The sequence below is a fragment of the Furipterus horrens genome, unplaced genomic scaffold, assembly GCF_987537825.1.
Source record: "Furipterus horrens unplaced genomic scaffold, mFurHor1.1.pri manual_scaffold_9, whole genome shotgun sequence".
Taxonomy (NCBI): Eukaryota; Metazoa; Chordata; class Mammalia; order Chiroptera; family Furipteridae; genus Furipterus; species Furipterus horrens.
The window spans coordinates 21,400,989-21,413,637 of record NW_028327179.1 but is presented as its reverse complement, the minus strand read 5'-3'; the positions used below and the strand labels follow the sequence as shown (position 1 = coordinate 21,413,637).

At 31.8% G+C, this 12,649-nt stretch overlaps 1 protein-coding gene across 1 annotated transcript in view; it reads right to left on the bottom strand.

The window, feature by feature from the left end:
- DGKB (diacylglycerol kinase beta) overlaps positions 1-12,649 on the bottom strand; it is a 583,788-nt gene that overhangs the window by 439,135 nt on the left and 132,004 nt on the right. Inside the window, exons 3-4 of the mRNA XM_090287823.1 lie at positions 12,452-12,528; positions 8,752-8,772 (exon numbers count right to left, since the gene is read on the bottom strand). Coding sequence (XP_090143949.1) covers positions 8,752-8,772; positions 12,452-12,528 — 98 coding nt within the window. The remainder of the gene's footprint in view (positions 1-8,751; positions 8,773-12,451; positions 12,529-12,649) is intronic.

Sequence of the window (12,649 nt, the reverse complement as noted above, 5' to 3'; positions counted from 1 at the left end):
GTATATGTACTATGCATGCTTTTGTCTCTAATATAATCTCAAGTCAATAAAAAAGTCAGCAACTTCACTTTGTTTACATGGTTCTAAGACTGTCTACACATTAATATGACATTTTTGGTTAGTTTAGTCTGCTTTGCTTATTCATTCTCAGAAGGGCACTTCAGACATTTATACTGGTAGTAGTAAAAAGCTTTATTTTCTCCCATTTTTAATAAATCACCACTACCATAAAATTTTGCAAATTCTACTAGCGGACTGACCACATAACTAAAAACTATAAGTAATATAAAAATGTAAGAACAGCCTCATACACCATAAGTATTTTCAAAAAAGCAATTTACCAGAATGAATGAAGCCAACATTGAAAATACACACATAAAGTCAACTGCCCACTGTTTACAAATATACTCTGTTGGGCAGGAGCATCTATTATTATTTAAAGGGTTTCTTAGAGGTACCCCATGGAAAGAGAAGTAACCCACTTCCAGTTGGATGAGTGACCAACAGTAAGAGACAACCCTCAATGTGTATGAAGACCCCTGGGAAATCAAGAGTTCATTTTATTACAAAGTTATAGGAAGTTTCTGTGATGAACATACTTATGGGCATGGGGTATAGATGCAAGGTTATTTGCAGTTGCTCTTCCTTCTGTATGCTAAGCCTTTGTAGTCAGCAATGTGTTGATCTGAAGTAGTTCATCTGCATCATCTCTTGGATCCAACACTTTCTAGCTGAAGATGATGGGCCATGGCTGGCACCTCTCTTAATAAGCAATACATTACTTCTTAGTCCTTTTCTCAGTTACATATCAGAGAAACTTTCTGAATTTTCTCAAGGGCTGCAGCTCTCCCTTGCTCAGCAAGCAGAAAAATAGCTCTATAGTTTTATTCTTCGACAGCACTAAGCCTTAATTTTCTGCATATAAAATCAGCCATTCAAGGTTGTTGCCTGAATGCAATAAATCAATGTAAATTGATGTAAAGGGCATTTAATGCATCCCTGGGCCCATAGAATGAAAAATAATTAAAATAATAAAAGGAAGCATTAGTTTATGGTTAGATGGATATTTTTATTATCTAAGGTGCCCTCCTCTTTATTGTTCAAAAAAATTTGGAATATTCACTGTATATTCCCCACATCAAACTCACAGTTTTTAATATCTTAGGCATTTTACTAAAATTGTTCTGAATCAGACAATATTGGCAAATTACTGCTTTCAGAAAGCAAGAATTTAAAAACAGATTGTCTTACTTTAAAAATAAAAGCCTATTACAGACATAACAATGGAATATAAATTTCCTCATTTCTTACATGATTTCTATGAGATGATGTCATCCTATTTATTTCTAAAGTTTTACTGATGATATAAACTTCTTTCTTCAAAATCTATACAGTTTGAAGGGAGCAAATTTCCTTTCCCTTACATTTCCTGTCATTTCACACAGCTTACAATGTTGCAAAACCAAGTCTTCTTCAAAGCGAATAATATTAGCTGCTTCAGTATTTCCAACTAATTGAGGAATTATTGTTTCCTGGTTAACCCATCTTTGTCTTAGCTTAAATCTCTCCTAAAATTCTATGTTGTCCAAAATGCCAACCATTTCTGTATGTGGGTAGACACCGTCCTCAATCAATAGTTTTTAATCTCATAATTTAGCAGAACATTTCCAAATTTAGGTATCTTATATTTACTGCTCTCATGTAGCAGTTTTAGAATTTGTTATTGAAGATCGTGACCTTTAAATGAATGAGATTGTTTAAATGTATAACAGTGGAAACACTAATGAAAAAACATTGGGGCACAGTTCATTGAATTGTCTGTAAGCTCAGAGACTCACACACCAAAAAAATGTTTAAATTTTTGAACAGCTCTTCTTTATTTTTTTCTCCCAAGAAGCATCCACAGGCTATTTAGGGAGATATATGGAGAATCTGTAAAGAATACAGATTGATGAAACTGCTTAGATGTTGCTGCCAAATTGGCACCGATTTAAAACACATTTCTATATGCCTTTCATTATTATTATATATCTGACCATCTGGATCCTTTGTTTTTAAATCCCTGTTAATACTAAAGAAATAACACTAGTACTCATCCAAGTAGATTTAAAGGGAATGAAAATAAACGTCATCATCCTATCATTACTTTATCTTGGCAATTTCAGGATGAAGAGTGTCTCATATTCAGTGAATGTTCTCTGCAAACCCACTTTGTACTAGGTTTTGCTCCGGGAATTGGGATAAGAAGTTACCGGAATGTAAAAATCCATCCTTCGAGGGCTTATCTTCAAATGAATGGAAAAAATAAATAAATAAAAAATAAATCAGCTTAGTGTACAATGTCTGATGGTATGAAGTTTTAAAGAAAAAAATTAAAAAGACAAAGGTTTACATATGTTAGAGGGTGGTGCTTACAGTTTTAAATTTCATGACCAGGAAATGAGAATTTGTTCTTCGAATAAAGATTAAAGATGAAATGGGGCAGAGCTTTGCACATATTTGAAGAAAGAACATCCCAGGTAGATAAAACAGGTAGTGCAAATGCCCTGAGGTGTAAAGGTGCTCCTCCGAAGAGGAATTTCCATAGGCGCCAGCGTGGGGAACGGGAGACTGGAACAAGAGGCTGAATGAGGGGTGAGGGAGGACTAGAGTAGAAGGAGATAAGTTCAAAGATACGATCTTTGGTGATGGCTGGACTGGGGCAGATCATGAAAGATATTGCACCTTGTCACTTGAGGGCAGAGTGAGAGGAAGAGTGTTAGAGCATTTGCAGCAGGAAATCACGTGATCTGACATACTTATGAATTAGCTGTAAAAACAAGTTTGTTCCAAAATGTGAAAATTGAATATGGACTATATTTTTTTCAGATATAAGGAGTGTTATTATAGTCATATGATGATATTAATAAATGATCTTTAAAAGACAAAAATGAATTACTTAACTAGCGAAAAACATGAACAAAGAACAAAGAAATGACTAACTTATTCTTCAACAAGTGTTGACTGAGGGCCTACCATGCATACCACACTATATTAGCTACTTGACAAAAGATCTCTGAGTAAATGAGGAAGGTAACAACTTAACTTACCCAGGGGTTTTCTTTCACCATTTGCACTTCAATGTTGTTATAAAATGTATGTAATTAGCTAATTATGTTAAATTTAAAAATGTAAAGCCCATTGAGCTAAAGTATATAAACAAATACGTAGCATGGCTAACTTCCTGAAATTTCAAATACTCATTTTTGATACTAAAATACTTTCAGGAAAAAATGCAATTTAAATGTCTCCCTTCTTATGCTTTTCTTATACTACAATTGATTATTCATAACTTGAAATATCAGAGAGCTGTTTGACAGTCCCCTAAAACTGCCGTGGAGGAACTCCCTTTACAGAGAAAGAGTGAAAAGTTTTATAATTAATTCTGGGAAATGATAACATTTTTACCACCTCAGAGGCACATAATCAATTAATTGTAGCTTTATCTAAGATTAACAATTACTAAGACTCAATAGAAAGAAGTGTATTTTTTAGTTAAAGGTGGTAAGTAGCAAGACTAACGATGCCGATGCAAGTTATTTTACTGTGTAATTACAAAATGCAAATAATGGAATAGAATAATTTTAAGCAAAATGTTTTTATCATGATTTTCAATGTATCTTGTAACCAAGGGTCTGTATCCGAGTAGGTTTTGCATTTCAGTTAGAATCCACTTTACTCTAATGTGACACTGTCTTTACTATGTTCAGTCATGTCACTAGGACAGGTGTGAGCTGTCACTGAAGCACACACATGTACTCTAAAATAATTTTCTCCTCAAAAAAATAAAACCCAATAAGAATTTTTTGAACACTATGTACACATGATAATGTTAGTTTTTAATTATTGCTTACTTTAAGTTCACCTTTAAAGAAAAGTTCTAAAAGGAGTTCTCTTAATGCAGGTATGCATGCAGGCAAATTTACAAGTTTATCTTCTTCCCTCCTAGACTACAAGATCCAACATGACTTTGCATCACAGTGTTCAATATAATGTCTTTTACATTGTAGAGCCTCATTATTTATTTGAGGCATGGACTCTGAAATAGCAAAAATAAAACTTCATTCAAATATCTCTTTAGACAATCTCGCAAGAAAAAATATTGATTTAGGTGGAATGATAAGATGGTGTATGATAGTATAAATACAAAAAGCATCTTTGTAGAAATATATTCTTTTACTTACTAAATCTCAAATGAGATTATTTTAAAGTGTAATAGTGTATGGCTTTATATTAAATATTGAAGGAGACTAAAATAAATGAAAATAGACAAAACTAATGATAAAATAACAACAGCTTTGAAAAAATTTCAAATACATGCTATCTCACAAATTCTGTTCTTTTTAATGTATCAAGGCCCAAATATCCCAGGGTTAGTACTGTGAGCAATATCAATTGGAAAAGGTGTAGAGGGCCAGGAAATGCTCAACCAACATATCAGAGTAAGGAACTGAGATTTTACAACTGTGTCAGGGAATTCACTAATTATTTTCAAGGCTTAAGAAGTCCCTGAGTTGAAGCATTCTGTTAGTAATCTGCAAAATAGATTTATTCATTTGACACTCTCTGATAGCAAATATCAACTTGACCATTATGTTTCTCCCATAAGACTGAACGCATTATCTAGTGTATGTTATACATGCAAGACATGCATTTGGGATGCAGTCCAATAGCTTCTTTCTGTTCCAAATGGTTTTCTTACTTTCTGTATGTTTATCTTTCATAGGTGGTTGTTTTAGCCAAACTCTCCTTCAAGCTTCTAATCTCTCCTTACAATCTTTATAGTCAGTCTGGGATACATTCTACTATCATTAACTGGAAAGGTGATTAAAGTATCTGTTGAATATAATGAAGACGCCATTTAAATGTTACTGTGTTCTAGCAACTACACTAAATTTGTTATCTTTACGCTATTCCTAATCCTCACAATAACGCAGTAAGTAGATGCTATTATTATTCCCATATGAGACTCAGAAAGTTAAATAAATTGGCAAGGTTTAAAAACTCTTAGGCTGTAAATATTTCTAACTTCAAAGTTTGCTAAATCATAGTTGAACAAAGTATAATTTTATGGACACGTTTTCCAATATTCATACATAGTACAAGATACTTTGCCTCTGGTTTATCACTATCAAATGCATCAACGAGACTATCAATAATCTTGCCATTCCAGAAAAAAACTGATATCAAATAAAATATAAAAATAAAACTAATGATCACTTTATAAAGTATATAAATATCTAATCACTATGTTGTGCACCTGACATACAATATAGTAGGTCAACTGTATCTGGAAAATAAATGAAAATACATATAGATAGATATAAATTAACACTAAGAAAATAATACATAAATCAGTAAAAGTGATGGTGTTTTCATCTACTTATTTACCCAATTATGAAAAATCTGAGTTGACTATTATTCTTTTCACATCCTTTGACATTCCAAAACTTACTGTTTTTAAACATGTATGAGAAACGTGTTCTACATCTGCCCCCGTCTCCATTATTTCCTCACAGCTGCCCCAGTTCTCATCACTTAATGTCCTGCTTTAATAACTCATACTTGGTCTGCTCCTCTACTTATCTGCTGTCCTCAATGCTTTTGCATGTATTTTTCTAAATGGAAAATTTAACATGTTGATCTTAAAAATATTATTTATGATTTTAATTATCTAATAAAAAACCTTAAATCCCTTAGACATCTAAGATTTTCTATCCAAATCTCCAGGTTTTTCCCTAGTATCTTTTACTGCTCTTCTCAGAAAAGCTATTCCTGATAATGAAAATACATGCACACAAAAACAATAGACAAACCCTAAAAATAAACTGTAGGTGTAGCAAACACGCAAAGTGTTTGCTGTACTTGTCCTCTAAACGATGCAGAAAAGATTCCCTGAAGGTCCCAGCATCACTTTTTTCTCTAACCTGGATTTTAACTTCTATGTAAATGATTTAATATATGTTATAAAAGAACAATAGGCTGTTTACATTTCAAAGTTCACTGTTATTATTAAAACTATAGAGTGAATTTGTTTTCCCAATTATTTAAGCTTGTTTTTAAAACTCACTTGTAGAGAAAATAATTGGAAGCAATTAGTATTATCTTAAATACTTATTTTTAAATTTCTGTATGTTTAGTATAGAAGTTTAGGGGAGAAAAAGATCAGTTGTTATCAATATTACGTAGTCATATGAGCCAGTCAAATTATTAATTTAAGGTTTTGATTCAACATAAAATGCAACAGATGATCCATCCTCAGATTCTCTGTTTCTATAGATAAAAGATCATGTATTTTTTTGTAAAAGTTGAGGTTTGTTCATCTGTGCAATTATTAGAAACCTGAAAGAAGCTATTCAAATTAATTTGTTTAACGATATGCTGTAACTAATTCATCTCATGTATTATATAAATATATTCTCAAATGATTGGACATGATTTTATTCTAAGCTACAAAAGCTTAATATTTGAAATGAAAGCTACTATATATTTCAAAAATAACTAGTACATAGTCAATATCAGGTTAATAACAGATTGTGGTAAGCATTTGATTACTCAGTTTCTTGGTGGTGTTTTCAAAACTGTGTTCTTGTTGTAGGTTGATAAGAAAAGGAAGATAATTGAAATTGTTTTGATAGCAATGGAGGAGAGAATCAAAAACAGTGGATAATATATTACTTCCGTTCCTTGATAAATGATTGTGCTGGCATTTATGCAGTTGTGGTAGGTGGAGCAAATACAACAGACAATTTATAGACGAGAAAAGTGAGACTGAGAAAATCAAGGGTACAGGATTGGTTGGGGGTGTATCTCAGATGTCACACATACTCCAGAACTTATGTATGAAATCATGTTGATTGCTAAAGTGTCGCCAAAGGCCACTGCCTCTAATATCAATGGAATACTTATATATCAGATACAAAGTTAATTATTCTACATAGAATTTAACTCTTTTAACAAATCAGTAAGACAGACACTCTCTTCTTTTTACAAGTAAACAAATTGAGGCTAGGAGAAATTAAATAACTTGTCCAAGACCTGCTAATACATGGCAGATGTGGAATTTGAACCTGGTTCAGTAGGATTCCTAAGACCACGTTTTCTGTTATACTTTCCAGATGCTTTCTTTAATGGGAAAGTTTTTTTTTTTTTTTTTTTTTTTTAGTTCTAGAAGGGCAATTATAGCTTACAATAAAAGGGCGTTTATATTACTGCTAATAATTATATCAGTGTCAATATCCTTGTTAAACACATTTAAGATATTACAGTAGGCAGAAGCAGTACAAAATGTGGGTTCTGAATTCCCAGGTTACTTATTAAGGGATTGAAGCAACTTGTCTGAATTTAAAGGTATATACATTAACAAAACTATAGAACAGATACCAAGTGCAAAAATAAGGGAAGCTCAGGAAGCTATGAAAACGTAACTCAGCTTTGAGCCAAGGATCATCTACTGACAGAAAATGTAAAGAGGAAACCCTACACTCATCAGATACTAGCAGACCAAGAAAACAGAGAGATCAACAAGTACACATGCCCTCATTCTCTGTTTTCCTCTGGCTACCCTCATCTTCTCTTGTTCTCTCGGTTCTGTAACTGAATCGCCTGCCTGTTGAGTCACAGTATATGGAACAAGGACTGAGCAGGCAGGAAAACAAGTAAGAAACTCATTTGGCTGACCCCCAAAAGAGACAGAACAAACTTTGACACCAGTTTTTATTCAGCCTCTAGTGGAGGTTCAAGTTGTGCAGAAAGGTGTGTTTGTTGACTAAGGTGTTCAATGAATTGCCTCCCAATCCCCTAAAGCTCATATAGCCCATCTTTGAGAGAGCTAGTAGGTTTCCACACAGTTCAGAAATGCGATCAGGAAAGGCCAATATTCTAAAAGAGGCTAGTAAAAGTCATTATAGTCAACATGTTGCCACCGCAGTTGTGCCTTATTCTAGGGGAATGTAAGTCAGTCAAGATCATTCTGATGTAATCTATTGGACTGTAACAAGGTTGGGATGAAATTACAGTGTTGTCCTTAAAACCATAAGGAACCTTGTGAATAAGAACCTGCTCATACATATCCAATATTGTCTAAGGAGACAATATTATGATTTTATACAATTCTTAGTGTGACAGAAAAATCCACTTAGAGAATCCAAAAACTGTGCTGTCATTCTCTATACCCAACTGAACTATGGACTGAAAACTTGCTTTACAAATGGATTTTACTAGACGAGAGTGGAAGAGCAACAGCTAGGTTACTCTTTTTCCTCAGAGGAGCAAAATTTAACAGCTTTTTAGTTGTATTTTCCTCACAAACTCTAACAGCACTAGTGATCAAATTTTAAAAGTCCTTATCAGTTATATTTAAATGCAATTTTTAAACCTCCCATTAATTAATAAAGGCTTTCATTAAATAAAGTAGTTTGTCAGATCCTGATTGTATTCAACAAAATTAGAAAATTAAATGCAAATATCTATAAAATGAAAGCCCACACTCCGAACACTTTTAGATCCCATGACCGAGTATTGGTTTGTCCATTTGCAACTCTCATTTGAACAAATATCAACAAATTATTACTTTCTAAGTATTATAGGTAACCTTGCATATTATTTAAATGTTATTGATACAGAAGTATAGCTCAGTGATACAGAAGAGAAATTCATAGCTCACATCAGAGTAAAGAAAGATAAATATGAATAGAAAAGAAAATGTCTTACTTGATTAAGAATGTCTTGTTTCTGTGCATGCAAGGAAAGAAAGAATACATGTATTAATGTAAGATAATTTATATTTGTTATCTCATTATCATTAATAATTTAAGCAAAAGGTCAAGATTACAGATTGATTTTAAAACATATCCTAGATCCATGGGTCTCAAAATATGGTTCCAAAGCAGCATAATCAGAGTCAACTGGGAAACTAATAGAAATATAAATTTTTGAGCCCCACCCCAGGAATATAGAAATTCAGTGGAGGGTTGAGAGAGTAGGCAAAAATCTGTGTCTCATTAAGACCTCCATGTGATTCTGATGCAAGCTAAAGTTTGAGAATCACTAACTGGATCAATCTTCGATGTAATAAGCAAATAAATCTATATGAAATGTGATAAATATAAAGAATGGCACATATAATTAAAACCTTTTAGAGAAGATTATAAAATAGCTTGTGTAAAGATATATTAGTGGGTATTTAATCCCCATTCTTACTGTTTCCTTAAATTAGAATAACATTCCTAGCCTTTCTCCATGCCTCTACAGATAAATATATTTTCGTTCATATGTCGCTACTTCATTTCTTTCCATCATTTTGGATATCAATGGAACAATTTAGAATTACATTTGAAATCCAAGGCAAATATTGGTAATAGTTAAATATACATAGATGATAGATAGATGCATTCAATGCCAAACTGATTCTTTCTCTTTATCAAATTTTACTGGTCTCATAAATCAATTTATGTCCTGATTCTGTTTTACTGTTAACATTTTCACTAAAATTGTGTGGTTACTACAAACTAGCTATAATCATACCCTTAACATTATATTACTTATATGAGATTACGTGGAGGCCAAACGGCCTGAATTAGTAATAATAATGAACACTGAAATGTGCCATTCATTACATACCAAATGGCCATTCAGTGTATAAAATAATTGCATATACATTGAATGATATTGCTTATGTGAAACACCTTCCACTTCCCCTTACTCTTCTCATCTCTCAAGGCCTTCCCTCTCATTCTATGGTTTAATCAACGAAGTGAAGAGGAAGGGGCATCAGTCTTAAATTAGGATTTCAGGTAATTAGGTTTTAATTATGGTTATTGTCATAAACTTAGGTAGTTAACTGTAGGAAAGTCATTTTACTTTTCTTAAAATGAGTTTTTTTTATTTAAAAACTCTATAATAGTATTTGGGAATCTCAAGACCTTTAAACACTGTATGCACTTAGATAATCTTTAAAGCAATTATTTGTACTTTATATTTTATTATTATTTTACTTATTACCTCTAAGAATGATAATTGAATGATAGTTAAAAGGTAGTAATTAAAATAAATCATCCATATATTATATTTAATATTTCTTCTCTATTAAAATATACTTACACAGGTCATAATTTCATTGGATTAAGTTTTTACATACAGTGCTTTTATAATGCAGTAATTCAGGTGAATGAAAATAAAAATAATAAATCTAACATACAAGCAGTTTTATTTTGTAAGGGGAAAGATGATTTTAGAGATATTTAGATGCTTCTCTTTCTGTAAATATATTTTATATACATGATAAAAGCCATGTTTATTTTAGAAAACAAAGAACTAGTTATTTATTCCAAAGCCAGACTAGATTAATCACTTTTCTAATTTTTCTTCTATAATTGAGCATTGAGTATCATCTATGTCAAACAACTTTGAGCTCAACTTGACCAGTCAATAGAACTTCACATGTGAATTGACAATATGCATCCTTCATTAATTCTTTATAAATTTTTTCATATGGGTAGTGTAATATTTTATAAACTAGATGGGGTCAAGTACTGAAAGGAACCTCGAGGCTTAAAGATTTCCTCTTGAACATTGAATATTCCTAATTACTGCCTTGTGAAATACATACTAGTGTTTAAAACTCATATAATCTTTAAATTTTTCTCCTAAAAGGAAAAATACATACTAGAGTTAACATTGAAAAGTGGTTTCACTCTTAAATTAGAATTTTTTTATTATAATGAGATCTAAATATCTTATTTTTCAACTGTTCATTATTTTAAATATATTTCAAGAGTAGATTCGTACATTTATGGAGAGGTGTTACATTATTGAAAAGGCTGACACCATATGTGTGTCTGATAATTAAGCAGCAATTACTTCAATAAATTCAGTGTACAGTGACTAATAATCTTCATTAAATATATAATATCATTAAGACTAAGTCATGTGAGACTTTTAGACAAGAATCTTTGTAGTAAAAAGGCTACTATTCAAACAACACCACATTTCAACTGAATTTGTAGCCAGCAGTTTTATTTAAGGATAAAAAAACTAGTTTCATCTCTGTATGTAGATTAGATAATATGTATGTTTTCAAGTATGGTTGGTTATGTAAATATTAATGACATTTTGGAGCCTGGTAATAATTCAGCAAAGCTGACATCTTTAACTTTCTCACTCCCCTTTATGGTTTTGTAGATTTTTCAGTTTAACAAATTTATCTGCCAACATTTTTTTCTCTTACTCTATAATATTTAGGAAAAAACAATGTGAGGAAATGTAGGTTAGATGTCTCCTTGTTTTCTGGACATAGGAAAGTAGGAATGGCTTAAAATTGCCTAATTTTCTCCCTAATTTGTAGGCACTAAATATCAACTTTATTTCTTAAAAAGAAAATAAATCTTAGGTTAAAGAGTTCTAAAAAGTACAGTAATGTATCAAAATTTAGATAGAGGAAAATATGACATGAAAGAGTTAATATTTTTAGTAATACCTAAAGAAAATTATGAAACAATATGACAGTTTTATAAATCTCAGAGCAGTACAAAATTGAAGGATAATCAATAACTCTGCTCTTCTAAACATTCAAAACCACAAAGACAATAACAACAAGTCATATTTTAATCAGCAAAATAAAATCTATCCAGATGGCTAGATAATACATCCAGGCAAAAATGGTCTTCTGCAAAGAGCAGTTTGTTTTAAGTCTCATAATCCTAACTATGACTTGGCGAAGCTGCAAAAGAACTCACAGAAATGATGATCAAATATTTAAAATGTAACATCTCTCAGCTATCTTTAAATAGAAGGTCACTTAATAAATAACTAGGAAGGGAAAGACATTCATTCAAGAATGGTTTTCAAAAGCAATTGATAGGACTTGAAGTTATAATAAGGAAAGAATTTCAGGAGCTGATAATCGACGAAAACAAGATAGGAGGAAAAAAGTCCCCTCTTTTTGTCCAAGTTTACTCTTTAAAGTAATAGATGGGTTATAGCCATCACAAAATTTTTCTTTAGTCAAGGGAGTAATTCACTGAAAAGAGTAACTCCCTTGCCCAACATCAATGTTCATGTAAGGTTTAAATTTCTAGGTCATGGAGTGAGAGAGTGAGGCACCCTTCCCATCCTCTTCTATCTAATTCTGTCTCCTACTTCCAGGAAAAGGACCTATGTTTTAGATGATCTCTACTCTTTCATGCACAGACTATAAGAATGCTATTTTCATTAGCAAACTATTTTTGGATTAAAAAGATAGTAAGTACAACATTTAATGTAACTCCCAGAATAGCATTTATTATAAATTTCATTAGTTTATGTTATGGCATATGGTACATACAGCATATGTATTTTTAAGGACTATTCATTAAGATATCCTTCCTCCAAGCACTTATATTAAATTTAAAAAAGAGAAAAGCAGATGTTTTACCCCTTCTGGATTATACTTTGCAAGCACACCATTACCATGGAATTCTTCAAGAACATCCTTTAATTTCTTTGTAGAATCTGTAAGAAACAGAAAATACACAAATGTTTAGATATGTCTACAATGGTTATGAAACCCAGTTGAGAAACAAAGACCTCCTAAAATTTAAAAAATCTCAAACAGATATTAATTTTTAAGTGA